Here is a 17,231-nt window from a genome sequence, read left to right on the forward strand (position 1 = left end):
CAATGCCATAGTCTGGCACTGTCGCTCAATTACCTGGCTCAATGAACCTAGGGGAATTCCATTGCCAGACACCAATTGCTCGAGGATTCAATTTTCAAAGAACAAGTGTGTTCAGTTTCATTATATGCTTCAGTACGTCGAAAGTGGTGGCTTGCCTGCTGTCATCCCCAATTTGCGATACCCTATGCCGATAGAAGCAGTATGGAACTTTATTTCATGTAGGGCGGGTATAGAGGCATCATGCACCTTTAACTTGGGTTGAAGGAGTGTCTATTCCATGATGAGATGAGACCTCTAATTTGAGGCATACAATCATACATCACCGCATCAAATCATGAACCCACTTGCTAGGAATGAGGTCTTACATCTGTATCTCTAAAACTAGATCATAGAATTAATCTCAATGCCATATTTGTTTGCCCTTACTGAGAGTGTCAAGCCACTCTTTCTATCAGACTACCATTTTCGAAGCATGTAGTCCAGGTAAGTATGAGACAATTAAACTGACATCTCACTACATCTTGCACTGATATGCTCTTCATGTAAAACATTTGGTCTAGAACAGAGCCCCAAAGATAATTGCAAATGGAATATTGTCCTTCTGGCCTGATATATTTTCTATACATTTTGTGAGCTTTAAAAGTCATATTGCAAAATCAAAATATATATTTAAAAAAAAAAAACACTGCATGTATTTTGCTAATTGCTACTCATCCTAATCTGGACTTTGGCATTCTAATTTTTTAATCAGACAAAGGAAAACTCTGAATGTGAGGACATTCGCTAAGTAACCATGGTCTTGCTGAAAGCCTTCATTGCATTTTTGCTCAGAAACAATTAACAAAGAGTAGTGGATTTTCTACATCCTACAACAGGCCAACCTGTGTGGAGCCATTGAGTGTTGAAATATTAATAATGCATGTCCACATCTACATCATCTCTGAGTTATACTGCACACAGAGGACTTTAAAGGTAATGGTTCATAAACACATTGTAATAGTGGAAACATTAATTGGCCAGTTTGTATGCTTGACCATTCCTTGTAGCACTGGAACGCCTTGAATTCATTGTGACATTTTGTTTTTCAATAGAGTCCTACTAAATTGCTTTCTCATGGCTACTTTCACGTCTTTATTCCTTAGACAGTAAATAAGCGGATTTAGAAGAGGAGTAACTACTGTATTGAAGACGCCAATGAATTTGTTGATCTTAATAGAGTGTCCATGTGCTGGCCTTACATATATGAAGATCACTGTTCCATACAAGATCACTACTACTGTAAAGTGGGAAGCACAAGTGGAGAAGGCCTTCTTTCTTCCCTTCTGGGATGGGATCCTTAGAATAGTGGAGACAATGAAGACGTAGGAAACTATGGTTGCTAGGAAAGAAGGCAGGATGGAGCAGCAACAATAGATGAAAACTACATACTCCATCGTGTGGGGATCAATGCACGAGAGTTTTAGTAATGGTGCTAAATCACAGAAAAAATGATCAACTATATAGGGAGCACAAAAGGGGAGTTTAGATAAAAAAATCACCACTAAAAGCATAGATAGGAATGCAACCAACCATGAGGCAGACGTAGCCTGCAGGCAAATCTTCTCATTCATGATGGTGGTGTAACGCAATGGGTTGCAAATGGCAAAGTAACGGTCAACAGCCATCACACCCAGAAGAAAGAACTCAGTGGTACCTAAACTAACATAGAAGTATTGCTGAGTGAAGCAGCCAGCCAAAGATATGCTGTTCTTTTGAAGTAGGGTAGATAACATCTTTGGTACAATGGTTGATGAGTAAAAGATGTCAATGATGGACAGGTGAGAGAGCAGAAAGTACATTGGAGTTTGAAGACATTGTTCTAACTTTACAAGAGTGATTATGGTGATGTTGGCTGTCAGAGTGAGAATGTAAATAGACAGGACTATGAAGAAGAAGAATACCTGAAGATCCGCACCAATGGGGAATCCCAAGAGCAGGATATTGATCACATTTGTTTGGTTGTCCATCATTCTTCTGTTTTAGCTTAGCAATAAAACTTCAGTGTGTCATTAATGAAAACTTTCACAGGGAAACAGGAATCTGTTCAGAAACATATTAAGTCACCTGGTGATATATATATATATATAGTATTTCAACAGTTCAGCATAAATTAGCAAACATAATCATTAACTAGAACATAAAATGTTCAGAACAGTATAGCTAATCAGAGTCCAAAGAGCATAAAAGTGCCAGGGCAATTTGTTTTAATATAACAGGCATTTCTACTAACCACATTCAATAAATTGCCACTAGCATTTTGAAATGTGTCCACTATTGAGGGATATATAATGCACATTTAAAATGCATTATTAGATAGGATTTAATTTTTACAGTCGGCCCTCAACAACATTCTGGGCTGATACCAGAGACTATTTCTGTACTTGGATTTTCATATTGAAATCAGGGTGTTTAAGTCACTTGTTTCATTGTTTTGATATTTTGTAGTGCATTTTCTAAGTACACAAGAGCACAATGGTAGCATGCATGAAAGAAGTAGAGAACAGAAGCCAAAAACTGTCCATGGTTTGGCTAGTTGGAGAATGGCAACAGCTACTGTTTATGTGACTTGAATAGTTCTTGAGATTTTCCAGCTATGTCCTTACTGTGTTTACAGAGTCTTCTTTTACTAGGCCATAGCTGAGTGTCCTATTGCTCTGGAGTGATATGACTCAGCCTTGAGCTGTTTCCTCAAGCTGTCATTCCTATTTCTCACTCCAGAGGGAGCTTCAGTCTTATTCTCTGCACTAAACAGTGTCTTACCTTTTTGGCTTTCTGCAACAATCGACATTTGTGTCCTTCAGCTCATCCCCTTGGAAGGATATGATACATTTTCTTGGACAAAGAACATAGGCAATATATTTTCAAGTATTTTCTCACAAAGCTTTCACACTTGCCCAGGAGTATGTATCCCATTCAAATGGTCCATTTTCATTTGATATATAGTCCCATTCAGTTTTGTAGATTTTCATTGTTCCCGTTATTCAAAATACAATCTGCAATGGGATCTACATCCTTCACTGGTGTTCGCACAACATTGCCAATTCCACCCTCAGCCAACTAACATTCCTAGATGCCCCCGAAACTGCTCTCATGACGGGGCAGATACTATCTCTTCTCAGAAAACCTACCGTAGAAATCGACAACCATGCCAACATCCAGCCCATCAGTCACCTCTCCTTCATGTAAGAACTCATTGAGAAAGCATTCTCCACTTTCACAAGCAGAACAACAAGAGTAATCTGAAATATGAAAACCAATTTAGCTTGAGACCATGCAGTAGCATTTAGACAGCTGCTGACAATGACTTCTTTGTGATGGACAGAAATGACCCCTGCCTCTCGACCTTGCTCAAACTTTATACAGCAAACACTCACCCATCAAGCACTGATTCAGACACTGGAAATAAGCAAGGTTGTCTCTCGACACAGTCCTGCAATGATTCACCTCATTGCCAACAACTTGCACAGATAGGAACCAAAAGGTCGCAGATCCCCAGGGATCCTTCCATTTACTAGTCATTTTTTAGGTCAAGCCTAGAGGTAGCGTAGATGCACTGCTCTGTGAGGCATGCTGTAATCCCTTTGGGGGCTTTGACACACTCACTGTGTTTTCATTGGTTGCTTTGTCTGCCTTTACAAAATCCATTGCTTTTGTTGGTGAATAGTGTACATTTGTCCTGCATTGTGGCTGTTTTGTTCCCGCCCTGGTGGCAGCCCCAGTTACATGGATTATTTAATCATTAGCCATATGTTTTGTTTTACTGCACTACTTTTTCTTTACCCTCTCTCCTTGCCACCCGCTGCCACTTGGCGCTGCCCCATTTCCTGTGCCCTGTGTGCTAGGCTGGCTTGCACAGTGCAAGAATGTATAGAATGGACAGGTGTATATAAACAGGTCATGTGCTGTACCCTGTTGACCTCTGAACACTGGGCAATATTCGGGTGTTCTAAAAGTCCCAGGTAATGCTGTGCTTAGGGGAGGACATTTTTGTCAAATTTGTGCCGCCTGCATTTACTATCCTGCACTAACATTAATTACCAAAGTTACCTTCATATTTTTGTTGTTGCCTGAAAACCGCTGGACACTCAAGGACATGTTCTTTGCAGCAGGCATCTTAATACTCTGCACTACTTTAGCAGGAGTGACACCAGCCACTAGATGGAACTCCAATCTATCTCGAGCAGGAACGCTAATTGCCAAAGATACCTTTACATTTTTAATGTTGCCTAAAAATTTCTAGACACAGAAGGAACTCTGCACTGGGTGCTTTTTAAAACCCTGTTATTTCTCACCATGCCTCCTTCCCCACCCCCAAGGTCAGCGCCAGGTCAGCACCGCCCTGAAGTCTGTCCTGTTTGCTACGAGAGGAGGCCAGCCGGTCTTCTGTGCAAACTAATGGTTCCAATACAACCCACATCATTCCACACCAAACCACAGGCAACCACTGCACTCCAAAACCAAAACACATTGTGAAAGAAATTGTAATTTACAATGCCAATAGCCCTAACTCTTGCAAACCTATTGCATTGCAAATGCTTGTTGATCTCTGCATGGAACATCTTGTATCCTTACTCTTTGGCAGCAACAGCATGACCAACCATTATGCCAACAACTCTCGACTCCACTCGATCAATGAGAGTTAGAGACTCAAAACCTGATTTGAGCTAATCCACAAAATGGATGTCAAGCACATACTTAGAGCTCAACTGAATTAAGATGAAGCACTTCCAATTCTCAAAGCTCCAAGTCACCACAAAGCATAGCTTTCCTATCCAGCAAGACCCCTGATGGGTTCACCCCTCAGTTGACAGACATTGTGAAATAACTTGAATTAACTGTCAGCACAGACCTTTCCTTCACTCAGCATAGTCCTCACCTTCAGAGAACCCATCATGAGAAAGGTCAAAAGAGCATATTGATAGCCCTTCCCTCCTGAAAAAGGGAACTCTTCCGGGAGAGGTGTGGTGCCTAGGCCAGGGCGACTAACGCTGGAATCTGGGGATCATGGTTCGATCCCCGGCTCTAGAGGCAGGTTAGCTCTGCACCATGTGACACTGGGCAATAGCTTGCTTAATCTTCCTGACGTCCCCCAGCGCCTAGAGACCCATACGGGTGATAGTTTGCGCTTTGCAAATGCGGATTATTATTATTATTATTATTATTATTATTATTATTATTATTATTCCCCTTCAAAAACAGATTTCAGAATGACAGTGCAAGCCTGCTCCTATTATTCTGGTATGGAGGCAAAGGTTTCCTACACTCCACAACAAGCATCATCATGGACCTGATGAAGTTCAACAGTAACACCCCTATACTGACGAAATTACATTGGTCCCTTCTACAGGCTTGCTTCAATTTCAAAACTAGTTGCACTGCCTAAAAGGCCATCAGAAATGCTACATCGATGTATCTGGCAAAAAACTAACCTGGGGTGCAGTGCACCATACCATACCATAGATCATGACATCCTTAGACTGGAGAAAAACGTCTCTTGAATAAAAAGTTCTATGAAAAAAAAAACGATGTCTTTAAGTAAGATATGGAATAGCCTTCCTTCTGACTTCAGTAAGACTGTAGCCATTCTGCACCTAGGAAAGAAGCTAAAGACTTGCCTAGTCAATATATATTAGATGAGTACAGGTTGGCACTTTTAGTATGTATGTGTAGACCACTCCCCCTCCATCCCTCCATCTTATTAAGACACCACCTGCCCTCCAGGAGTGCGGTCACCCCTCTATGCAATGAGCCCAGTTCTACGCTGAGCTCGGCCACCTCACTCTAGGAGCTGGGGTTGGGGGGCTGCCGTGGGGTAGAAGTTACTACATGCAACACTGCCACGTCTGTGAAGGGCGAGCAGGCCCCACTAGTCAGCACAGGATGTCATCAGCATCAAAGACAGAGTAAGCCATGAGCTATCTGGCTAGGCTCCTGATCAGAGCCTCAAGGACAGAACAAGCTCCAACAATTTTGAACCCAGCACCTGGACTCTGCCAAATGTGAGTACTGCCCTTACAAGCAGTGCCGCCCCAATCCTAGTGCCTTAGAAGTGGGTCTGAACGTGCTCTGACAATCCAACTGTGGGCCCTGCTGAACTGATGCATTGTGACACATTACCTCACAAGACTCCATATTGCAACATCTGTGTGATGCTTCCCTCCTGCAGGACTTTACATCAGAGTTCCACAGCTCATTGGTACCACTGCAGTGCAACGCAACCTTATACAAGGACCTTGCATCCCTGACAGCTATCAGACCCCCTGCTGTGCGACCTATCTCCATGCAAGGACCTCCTACTGTGCAATGCAGCTTCCATGGACTGCCAGGGCATGACATACATCCATGCAAGGACCTAGCATTGCCTCTGCAGCAAAATGCATCCTCTACTCTGCACTCAACATCACTTCATAAGCAGGATTTAACTGGGTCTCTCTAGCTGGCCTGCACTTCATCGCAGTTGGCCTGTCCCAGTCTAGCGCAACCATATAGCCGCAGTTTGTGTTTTTTGCTTTTTGGTGCTATTTTCACTTTAATATTTAAATTCGATATCACCAGTTCTACTGATTGGACTCTTGTTGTTTTGGTCTTAAATTATTTATCAAATATTACTCTATTTTTCTAAATTGCTGTGGGGTTTTTCTTCTGTTGTGTTTCACTGTATTGCTGTTTAAATTGATGCCTAAACACATTACACATTGCCTCCAAGTTAAGCCTGACCGCTTTGTGCCAAACTACCAGAGGGTTGAGCACAGGTTAATCTGGGGTTTGCTTGTGACTTCACCCTGACAAGAATTTGGTTGCTGCTTGAGTAGGCTTTAACCCATTTAACCAGTAACCCACTATTTTACATTATGATACAGAGCAGAGAGGAAAATGTAAAAAGCATACAGAAGCAGCAAAAGAGTTCCAATTTCTATACACAACACAATACAAATGTAACTCCAATTTATACAAATAGAGAGAAATGACACCAAAACAACAAACATCCATTAAGAGCAAGCAGAGAAGTTTTTTATTTAAAGATTTAATGAAACAACACATGCACTGGGGTCTAGACAGCAGTTCAGTTCAAAACCACTTTAATCGATTAATAAAAATCATAAAAGTCACAATACAGACAATGAGGAATTACATTAATACACATAAAAAGTCAATATATATATATATATATATATACAAGTGCAATTTAATTTTTCTTTTAAAAAACATATTTCATTTGATGTAACAAATGTACACAAACAATGTCAGTCAATCTCTCATGTTAAATTTTTTTACAACGAATAGAAGCCACTATAAAATTTGCCACTCCATACATAATTACTGGGGATTCCAATAGCTGCAAATAAAGTAGCGCTGGTTTAATTTGCAGGAATCCCTTTTCCTTTAACAATGGAACAATAAACTTTCTTCTGGCTGACCTATACAAAGGGCAAAAGAACATAAAATGACTAGTGTCCTGCAGTGAAAAGCCATCACACCTGCAGGGGGGGGCATCTATTGGGTTACACCATGTTTTACAATCAGTAAATAATCTATGTAACTGATTAAATCTAAACTTTGTCAAAACCCAACGATGGAACAGAATCGTTACTATAGTAAGATATGATTGGATAGACAAGGTCGAGATCAATAAGTAGTGCCCCCTAACCATAGGTTTTCTTACTTGTTCCATCTCTCGCTCCTGCTCTCTAGCTTTAATAAAATTAACTTTGATCCATTTTAGATCTGCTTTTACCAGGGCCTCAGGATTTGTGAAGATTTCTGGTCGACCCATTTCCTTGGTGGTTGTTTTAATGTAAGATAGCCACTGGATGTCCCTGGCTTTCTCTAGGCTCATGCAATCCCGCAGTATAAGGTAGTTCAATGTGAGATTGGGATTCAACCAAAGTTTTACCCATAGTAGGATGGGTGCCAGATTAATCATGTCAACAATGTAACCAATACCTAACTCCTGGTGGATTGGGAAAATGGCTGAAGATTGGGGTAAGCCAAGTAGGGCACGCATAAATTTGTTTTCTTCATATTGAATTAACTCGGAGTTTTTATAACCCCAAATTGCTGCCCCATATTTGGCAATGGCGATTGTTTTTGCTCTATATATGGCCAGAATCGCTTTGCAGGGTTTTCCTCCTAATCGCTTTGCAAAGCCTAAGATTGCAGCAGAAGATCTTCTAACAGAGTTAACTTTAGACTTGATTTGGGGGACCCAAGCACCCCTGTCATCAAATACTACACCCAAATATGTAAACACCTTAACTCTGGAAATCACATTGCCATTACAGTGGAAGCTGGTTGAACTATACTTTCTAGCTCCCACTGTCATCACATGCGTTTTTCCCATGTTTACCACTAGGTCCAAAAACTTCATAAACTCACCAAAGGAGTTTAATAGCCTTTCGAGGCCCAGAGGGGTCCGGGCTAGAAGGACGGTATCGTCCGCGTACAGGAGTACAGGTGTCGGCGTACCTCCCATACGTGGAATATCAAGCGTGGCCTTCCCCAGTGCTTCTTCCAGAGAATTAATGTACAGTGTGAATAAAATTGGGGCAAGTATACACCCTTGGCATACCCCTCTCCCTGACCTAAATTTTACAGAGCAATTACCCTCCTCAGTCATTCTAATTGAGGCATATAAATCTTTATGTAATTCTGCCAAAAAATACACAAGTTCCTTGTCGAGGCCCAGATCCAGTAGCATTGTCCACAGCCTTGACCTATTAACTAGGTCAAAGGCTGTGGACAAATCCATGAAACCCAAGTGAATCGAGCCTCTAGAGGCAACTGTGTACTTATTTATAATTAGGTACAAGTTAAGGCACTGGTCTCCAGTCCCTCTGCCCGCCCTGAACCTATATTGGGCGTTAGAGAGGAGGTCTTTTTCTACAACCCAGCCATCTAATTTTGCCAAAATGACTTTCCCCAAAATTTTAAAGGACGAGTCTAAAAGAGATATGGGCCTGTAGCATCTAGGGTCCCCTCTTTGCCCCTTTTTAAATATAGGGATGATTGTTGAACATGACCATGTTGCAGGGAACCCAGAGCTTACTGCGGAATTAAAAACATTTGTTAGAAGTTGGGCCCAATATCCAGGTTTTTCTTTATACATGTCCGCGGGGACACCATCATGCCCAGGGGCCTTACTTCCAGATGTGGTCATGATGGCCTTCTCGACCTCCTCTACTGAGAAACAATTTTGTTGCCCCAATTGGGTAATTGGGTCAGCCTCAAATGGTTCCAGAACCAGGTCACTACCATATATAGATTTAAAATGGCCTAACCAATCCTCTTCTGTGATGTTAGCTTCTAGTATACAATTTTCTACACCAGACAACAGAGGGGAATTAACAATGGCCCAGAACCTAGAGCTATCCCTCATTGTCGCCTTGTCCATAAGGGCTTCCCATGCCTCTATTTTTAGTTCACTTTTACGCGCTTGCACTATGGCTTTATATTCTTTCCTTAACTGTATTACCTGCTGTTTATCCCTAGGTGTTTTTTTAACCTCTTCCATGCTTGTGACGGAACCGCTCCGTCACAAGCCACGGGTGAGCTGTGCTTGTGACAGAACGCTTCTGTCACGGCCTGCTCGCCGCGCCTGCGCGGCGCTGATTATGCGCCTGCGCTGCCGCTTTAATGGGCGGGCGGGTTCGTGACAGAACCGTTCCGTCACAAGCACAGCTCACCCGCGAGCCGTGACGGAGCGGTTCCGTCACTAGTATGGAGCCGCCGCACGGCCACCCCACCCCCTTAGTGCTGCGGCGGAATAGCTGCCGCAGCGAACATAACATAACATGTGTATTTGTAAAGCGCACGTTCACCCAGCGGTTTCTTGGCGCTGAATAACAGATGTTTATTGTTACCCAACTCAATGGTACTCATTTTATCGACCTCAGATGGATGAAAGGCTGAGTGGACCCGCCGGGATTTGAACCTGTGACCATGAGGTCGAACACAGGCCCCTGCAGTGGACGCATTAGTCCACTGAGCCACCAGACCCGGCACCCAGCGAAGGGGATAAGGGCCTCCAAAAGCTTTCTATGTGCTCTTGAGCAGTTACTTTCAAACCACTCCTTGACAAGGATCTTTTTTTGGCGGGATTTTACCGTAAGTTCCTTGTCCACTAGGCGACAAATGGACTCAAATGAGATTACTTCCCCCCCCTGACTAGATGGATCCTGGCAGATACTTAATTCTTGTACAGCTTTTTGGGTGATAGTATTCGCAAAATTTTCAGGAATGACTTTACTCCACTTCAGCCTCCTACCTTGATCTTTGGGTTTAAGGGCGGTTACTGCTCCTATATTAGTAGGTTTGTTAAGGAAGTTGTGGCTATTGTCTAGTTCTAGAGTTTCCGGGTTGTGATCGCTAAAAACGGATACAACAGCATTATAAAAGATCACGTGGCTTAATAATCCCGGAGAGATAAATATATATTCTATAATCGATTCTGATTCCCTTGCAGAATATGTTACAACTCATTCTTTATTATCATGAAATCCTGGTTCATACAGGTCAACACTTGAAATAAGTTCCTCCAACGCCTCCCCTTTAGAACTATGCTCAAAGTGTTGAACTACTGAATATGCGGGCCCTCCAGGTCTTGATACTGACATTTCAAATTGCACAAGTGAATATTAAAATCACCCATTAATATATAATGGACGAAAGTGCTTTGGTTTTCTTTATATCCATTTAAAAAGGATCCAAGTGAGCAGAGGTGCTCATTAAGTTGCCCATCTAGGATAGAATTGTAAAAATGTATTAGTAGAAGTTTTGCATTATCTTTTCTAGTTAATTCCACTATTAAATAATTGTCAGAAGTGGTGTCTAGCTTTTTGATAGTCCCGACTATATTAACTGATAATAAAAATATAAGACCCCTTTATCTCTCCCTGCCGACGAGCTACATGCAGGGACGAAATATGAGGAATATCCAGCCATCCAAAAATTGCACCCCCTATCCCAGGTCTCCTGTAAAGCTATAATGTCGTATTGTTTTAAAAAATTAAGCCAATTGTTATCTTCTCTTTTGGAGCGTAGCCCCGCAATATTCCAGATGAGTATTTTTACCTTCACCTCCTCCCCCCGACAGATGTTTCTTTATTATCATTTATTTGGGGCCTACTATGGGGGCCAACCAGTCAGTCTATTTCTCCCACTTGGGACAAAGGGGTGAAACAGTTCTGGAGGACCAGGGCCTCCGAATTCTTACGACTGAGGTCGCAAGGAGGCTTTGGCCGTAAACCTGGTTTTACGGTGGCCCAGCTATACATTTGCGTTCTACCTGGGTAGGGAGGTGAAATGTGCATTGGGTACCTCGGGTTTGCTGTGTTCCTAATCTGGGAAGGCCTCCCTCCCATAGTGCCTGATCCGGTATCTGGGTAGAAGAAGCCCAATGGTAGTGCTCGTATCCCTTGGTACTGGGTGTCTAACTGTGAAGCATCCCAAAAAAGGCGAGATGCCTCGTTCGATTTAACAAAATTAACTATGAGACAATCTCCTTTTGTAGTTTTTTTTGTCCGGCCCAACCATCTCACCCGTCTCCCAGTTAGAATACTATGAGATATATTCTTTTCCCCTGAACAATTTTCGTCACACCAGGTCTTGATGTTTTCGAGTAGGGACTCAGATGATTCACTCTCGCCAACAGCAAGGGAGGGGATGTTGACCATGATAGCAACGTACGGGGTAACCTCCGGGGGCAGATTAATGGTCGGTTGGGTGATCAGGGGTTTACTTGTAGTGGGATCTTTCCTTGTATTTAATTCCCTAGACTACCCCGTAATTCAGATCCCTTGTTAGCTTGAATAAGATGGGGGGTGGAGTATTACCAAGGGGGCTCAGCGGGAGCCATTTCCACAGAAATCAAAGGTGCTAGGCTCTCAGCCCACTTACTGGACTTATTGGGAGGCTGAACCCCCAAAGGAGTCATAGTGTCACCCGAGACTACAGTAGGTAAGTGGTCTTTAGCTAACATAAAAGTATTTAGGCGTCTGCTTTTTTTTAAGATCCCCACAACACAATCTTTTAATGTCTCAACAATGTCACTCGCAATAGATGTCAGTATAGATTCCACTCTTTCAGTGAGTATAACTTCCACCATATCCTTGATTGAAGATTCGAGAGGGCTCAGGGTAACCGAATTTTAAGCTACCAAGTCCTTTTTCTACCCCTTTTTATGTTGGCTTTTACGCTGACACCTTAGCGAATTTGTAGTCACTTCGGGGGTGCTATTTCTAGATTCAATGACACAGTTTACAGGGAGGGAATCTGACAAAGAAAATGCATCAGGGGTGACAGTGAGACTTGGGCGTTCAATTGTAATCCTTGGCTCCAAAGGAACCTGAGGTTTTGAAGAGTTACCCCCCTCCTCTATGGGGGGATTGTTATTGACCAGTCCCAGTTCACGTTCAGTGTTTGCTATTTCAGTAGACAAAGGCCCTACTTCTCTGGTCAGATAGGAGATGATACTGGGAGCATTTCAGGGCACTTTAGCCTTTAATCCCCCTTCATTAGATGGTGAGGGGAATTTACGCTTACCCATGTTAGGAGAATGGCGATGTTAGGGGAATGGTCCGTCCCGTCCCTCGTCACCCACCATCAATCATCATCACTTTATTTTTCATCAACAAATCCATACTTCATACACCAATATAAAACTGAAAAAAACATACAGCGGCCAGACTTACATGCTTCATATCTCACTACACATGACTTTATGACAAGCCTTTCAGTCCCTTACCACTAACAACTTAGTGCCTGATTTAGAGTTTGAATGATGGTTTACTGTCATGGATATCTTGTCCACTGTATTATGGGTGTATTATATACAATGGCACTTGCAAATACAGCAGAGGATATTTCTGTCACATTTATGACATGCCCTGAGCCTGCATTCTCTAATTCCTGAAAGCAGAATGCAAAATCAACCTTCTCTGATTCTGCTCTATTTACCTGTTCATATAAATATTGTCAACCAAATCCCCTCTGCTCCATATCAAGCATGGCTTCCACAAGAATCAAGCCTTGCCCCAGTGCTATTCAGTGTATATACAAAACCCACTGGGGAGCTTGTGTTCAAATGAATCACCATTTGACCCCATTACAATGGGGATATTCTGTTTAAAGCTCTGTTTATTTACAACAATTGATACTGAACACCTGGGAATTACCTAAAAACAGCAATTCTTGGAGGTGGAGACTACAAATGAATTCAGAAAGCATTCATCTCCATTCAGCTCGATTTTCCTCACCTTCAGTGTCTTGTCCCCAGAGTTCCAATTTGAACTATAGCTGGACCAATGGCGACATTCACGTGCATAGAATATGCCTACATGGCATGCTGCACTATATTATAGACTCATATATTACAAATGCTTCTTTACATCCCTCTCCATCTTGTCAGTTTTGTCAACAACTTTACAGCCATTTTTCACATGTATCTGATGGGACATACATGCTCCTGTATTAAGTGTTCCTTTGCCTTCCATGGATAAGTCTTTGCTGTATAAATGTATAAATACCCACAAAAAATATTATTGCAAAGACTATTATAGGGTTTGACTGAAAAGTCTGGATACCTCTATGGATTTATGGATAATGATAGCCCACATAAAATAGGAACATTACTAATCAACAGTGGTAAACGTTTCTTATCAAATAATATGAACATTGTTAAAGACATTAGCCTGGTAAATATGCTGGTTTGTCAAGTTAGCTGTGCATTATTATTACATTGATTTATACAGGTAGGTTGATCAAGATCTTAATGCGCAGCTAAGTGTAAACATAGATTTTATAAGTTACTTCTGCTGCTTTAAAATACCAGATGACCCACAGGGTGCACAGACAGCATGACACAAAGGTTTGGAGCTAATCAGAGCCCTAACTGTAAATCCCTTGTAATTTATCCCTTAAAGATATACTATCATTAATTGAATCTGTCTTTATTCAAGCAATGAGATATATAAGTTGTGAAAGTGAATTTAGACTAGAATAAACATCATAGTCATACAGAAATAAATCTAATATGGAACTGAGAATAAATGGGAACAACACCGTCTATTGAAGACATGAAAAGTCCTTAGGGGCTAGGAGGATCATTTTGATTGTTGCAAGAACAGTTTGTACCACCCACTCATTCACATCCCCAGTATGTCGAAAGTAACCAGAAAACAGTTTTTCACACAACAAAATTGCAAACTGGCAAACTGTCTATCAGGACTCAAAAGATAGTAGACTAGCTGACAGGCCCTAATAAACACAGGCTAAAAGGTGCTCGTTTCCACCAATGCCTTCACTTTATTTTTGGAAGATAATAAAGGTTAGTGTTGGACGAGGCAAGATGGCGGTTTGTCACTAGACTGCAATGTAAGCACGGCACTTGAGCTCCGCACTATGATCAGAAGGATGCCGGCCCCTATGTCCCCCACGTACTCTGACTGAGCCTCAATCAAACCGTATGCTGACAAACAAAGTGATTATCAGAAAGCAAACCGGCTTGATCCCAAGCGCATATCCACCCTCTACTCACTTATCGGATGGGCTTTTATAAAGCTACTCCTAAACTCACCGGTTCGTCTCTTGAGAAAATCGGACTTCACTCTGAACCGTGCTGATATCATTGAAGCAACCACTGCTGGTGCCGTAATGCCCCCTAAAGCGGCTACAGCTCCTATGTCTGTGGTAGCACGAGCTAGAGCTGCCAGAGCGCTCTGAGAGAGCACCGAGCGCCAGGCACAGAGCAGAGGGGGAAAGGTTTAGATGCCTGCCGCGAAGGGGATAAAGGAGATGACCCCATCCGAGGCCGGAGATGGCAACTCACCGAGGCAGGATGCACTGTCAGCAGCAAGGAATCTCGGTCAAAAGGATGTGGCTGGCCCCACTGCCGCTCCGGGGACTACAATGATTGATCTGCTCCGAAAGACCCACGGAGCATGTCTGGAGTGGGAGAAGAAGCGACAGGCAGCATCCCCAAGTGATGCTGCAGAACCTGCCCCCGCCACCAGCGAGAATACACAGCAAGAAGGTGAAAGTGTTTGTGAAGCGGCTGGGGGAAAGCGGAAAAAAGGCCCCTCCGCCCCAGCAGAAAATATACAAACACCCACCCTAACCGTGAGTGCTATGGGGAAAAATGCCAAGCCTGGCCACATTATTGCTAGCTTAACCCCTGATTTCTGCTCAGGCATTGTAGATGGTATCGATGTTATCGATCAATTAGCTGAAACAAATATCTCTAATCTTGCCAATCTCGCCTTGAATGGGGGGTTGACTAATAACTTGTCTGAGTTGCAAAAAACCACATTAGTCACCAGTGACCCTCAGGCACTGCATGATAAAAGAGATGTAATCAATGGCGATTTCATGCTTAATAGCGCACTCACTTGGAAGGGGCAAGACATTATCGACCAGAACGTGCGTAAGCAAACAGATTCAAGTAAAGATGATAACAATCTTAACCCTGAGTTGGATAAAGAGGCCAGTGACTTTTTTTCTTTTTCCGATGAAGCAGGGGTTGAAGGAGATTGGACAGATGAATCCTTGCCTTACTTGACAGATGAGAGCAGTAGCAGCAAGGAGGAGAGAGCACAATTAAATCTAAGCCCACACAGAAACGTAAAAAGAAACAACATGGTGGTGGCGATCTCGCTTGGGACTATTCCCTCACCTACCAGCTTACACTTCCCACATGTAGGGCTAAGAACACTCAGCAGACCATGCACTCCTCGCTTGGCAAACCCACCCCGACAGCATTAGATACTGTCATACAAGCCATAGCGGCCCACCGCGAGGAAACCGCGCAAGATGGGCGGAGGGCGCAAGCAGCACTACGCAAAGTGCAAGGGGTTGTATGCAAGCTTACTAAGACCTGTAGCTCTTTGGAAGACAGAATTATTGAGATCGAATCTAGGGTGCTTTCTAATGAAAATGAACTAGCCATGAAAAAATTGAGTCCCATGAGTCCGAACTGGCTGACGTCAGGTGGAAGCTTGAGGACTTCGAAAACCGTCAACGAAGGAACAATCTTAGGACACTTGGCTTTCCTGAGAAGGCTGAAGGCGAAGACACTCGCTCCTTTGTGGCTAATCTATTCAGAGACTCTTTGCCTGAACTATTGAATTGGGACTGGGGCAACGAGATCCAGTGAGCGCAACGAATGCCCTTTAAACTGCCAGCTAAACCCGGGATCTACCCCCGGGCAATTTTGGTATACTTTGGCAACTTTTTGCTTAGACAAGCAGTCTTTGAGAAAGCGAGGCTAGAATTTAAGCTTACCAGCAAAGACATATCCTATTTTGAATGCCCCGATTTCTGCCACGCCACAGTCGAAACGAGGTGGAGGCTTCGCATTCTAATCAATCAGTTTCAAGACAAGAAAGCTCAAGCTTACCTAAACAACCCAGCACGGCTCAAGGTTATTTATGGAGGCCAAACAAAGTTCTTCCTCTCAGAGACTAAGGCCAAAGAATATTTAGACAAACTAAAATGACTTAAATGAACTATCACTATCCATTTATGCTTATACTAAAGTATAACTAATTCACATTATGCACTGGTCTTAACAACCAAGACGAAATGTGTATTCACATGTGTTTGGGATGGGGTCTTAAAACTCATTGGTTATTTTGGGTGATAGGGGGTGTTTAGGTACTAAGGTTCTAAACATACTAATGTTGCCTGGACTTCTGGAATGTCCTGCGCAATAAGAATAGCCCGGCAACCTTTGTTAAAAATTCTATAAAATGTATGTTTTACTGCATATGCTCTTGCACAGTGCTGCATCACCATCATTCCATACTCTTATGGAGTCTGAATGCCTGATTTCGGGGTGCAAGGGGTGGGGGTTGGAGGGGGATGGGGGAGTGGGTGGGGGAGGAAGCACATAAAAGAGGTGAAAACAGAACCAGATCCAAGACAGGAGTAATTTTTATTCTTATGTCAGTACTATTCCTAGGAAATATTTCAACTAATTCTGAGGCAGGACAAATACATTATGGAATCCATTGGGAATCGAAGATACAGATGCACACTGAATCACTAAATACATTCTTATGGGGAGGTTAACCATACAAACCTGGAATGTCTCAGGTCTTCTAGATAGATATAAGCGCCAGCGCCTGAGCGAGATAATATATCAAAATCCTGTGGATATTATCTGCCTCCAAGAGACCCGCCTGCCCTGAGATAAAAGG

The 17,231-nt window shown here is 42.7% G+C and overlaps 1 protein-coding gene across 1 annotated transcript; it reads right to left on the reverse strand.

Annotated features, from left to right (window-relative positions):
- Nucleotides 1–1,064: 1,064 nt before the first annotated feature.
- Nucleotides 1,065–2,006, reverse strand: LOC147712305 (olfactory receptor 6M1-like). Its single transcript, XM_086919622.1, has one exon. It carries the CDS (start codon nt 2,004–2,006, stop codon nt 1,065–1,067), a length of 942 nt encoding a protein of 313 aa, XP_086775748.1.
- Nucleotides 2,007–17,231: the final 15,225 nt, after the last annotated feature.

Source organism: Lissotriton vulgaris, chromosome 5, assembly GCF_964263255.1.
Source record: "Lissotriton vulgaris chromosome 5, aLisVul1.2, whole genome shotgun sequence".
Classification (NCBI taxonomy): Eukaryota; Metazoa; Chordata; class Amphibia; order Caudata; family Salamandridae; genus Lissotriton; species Lissotriton vulgaris.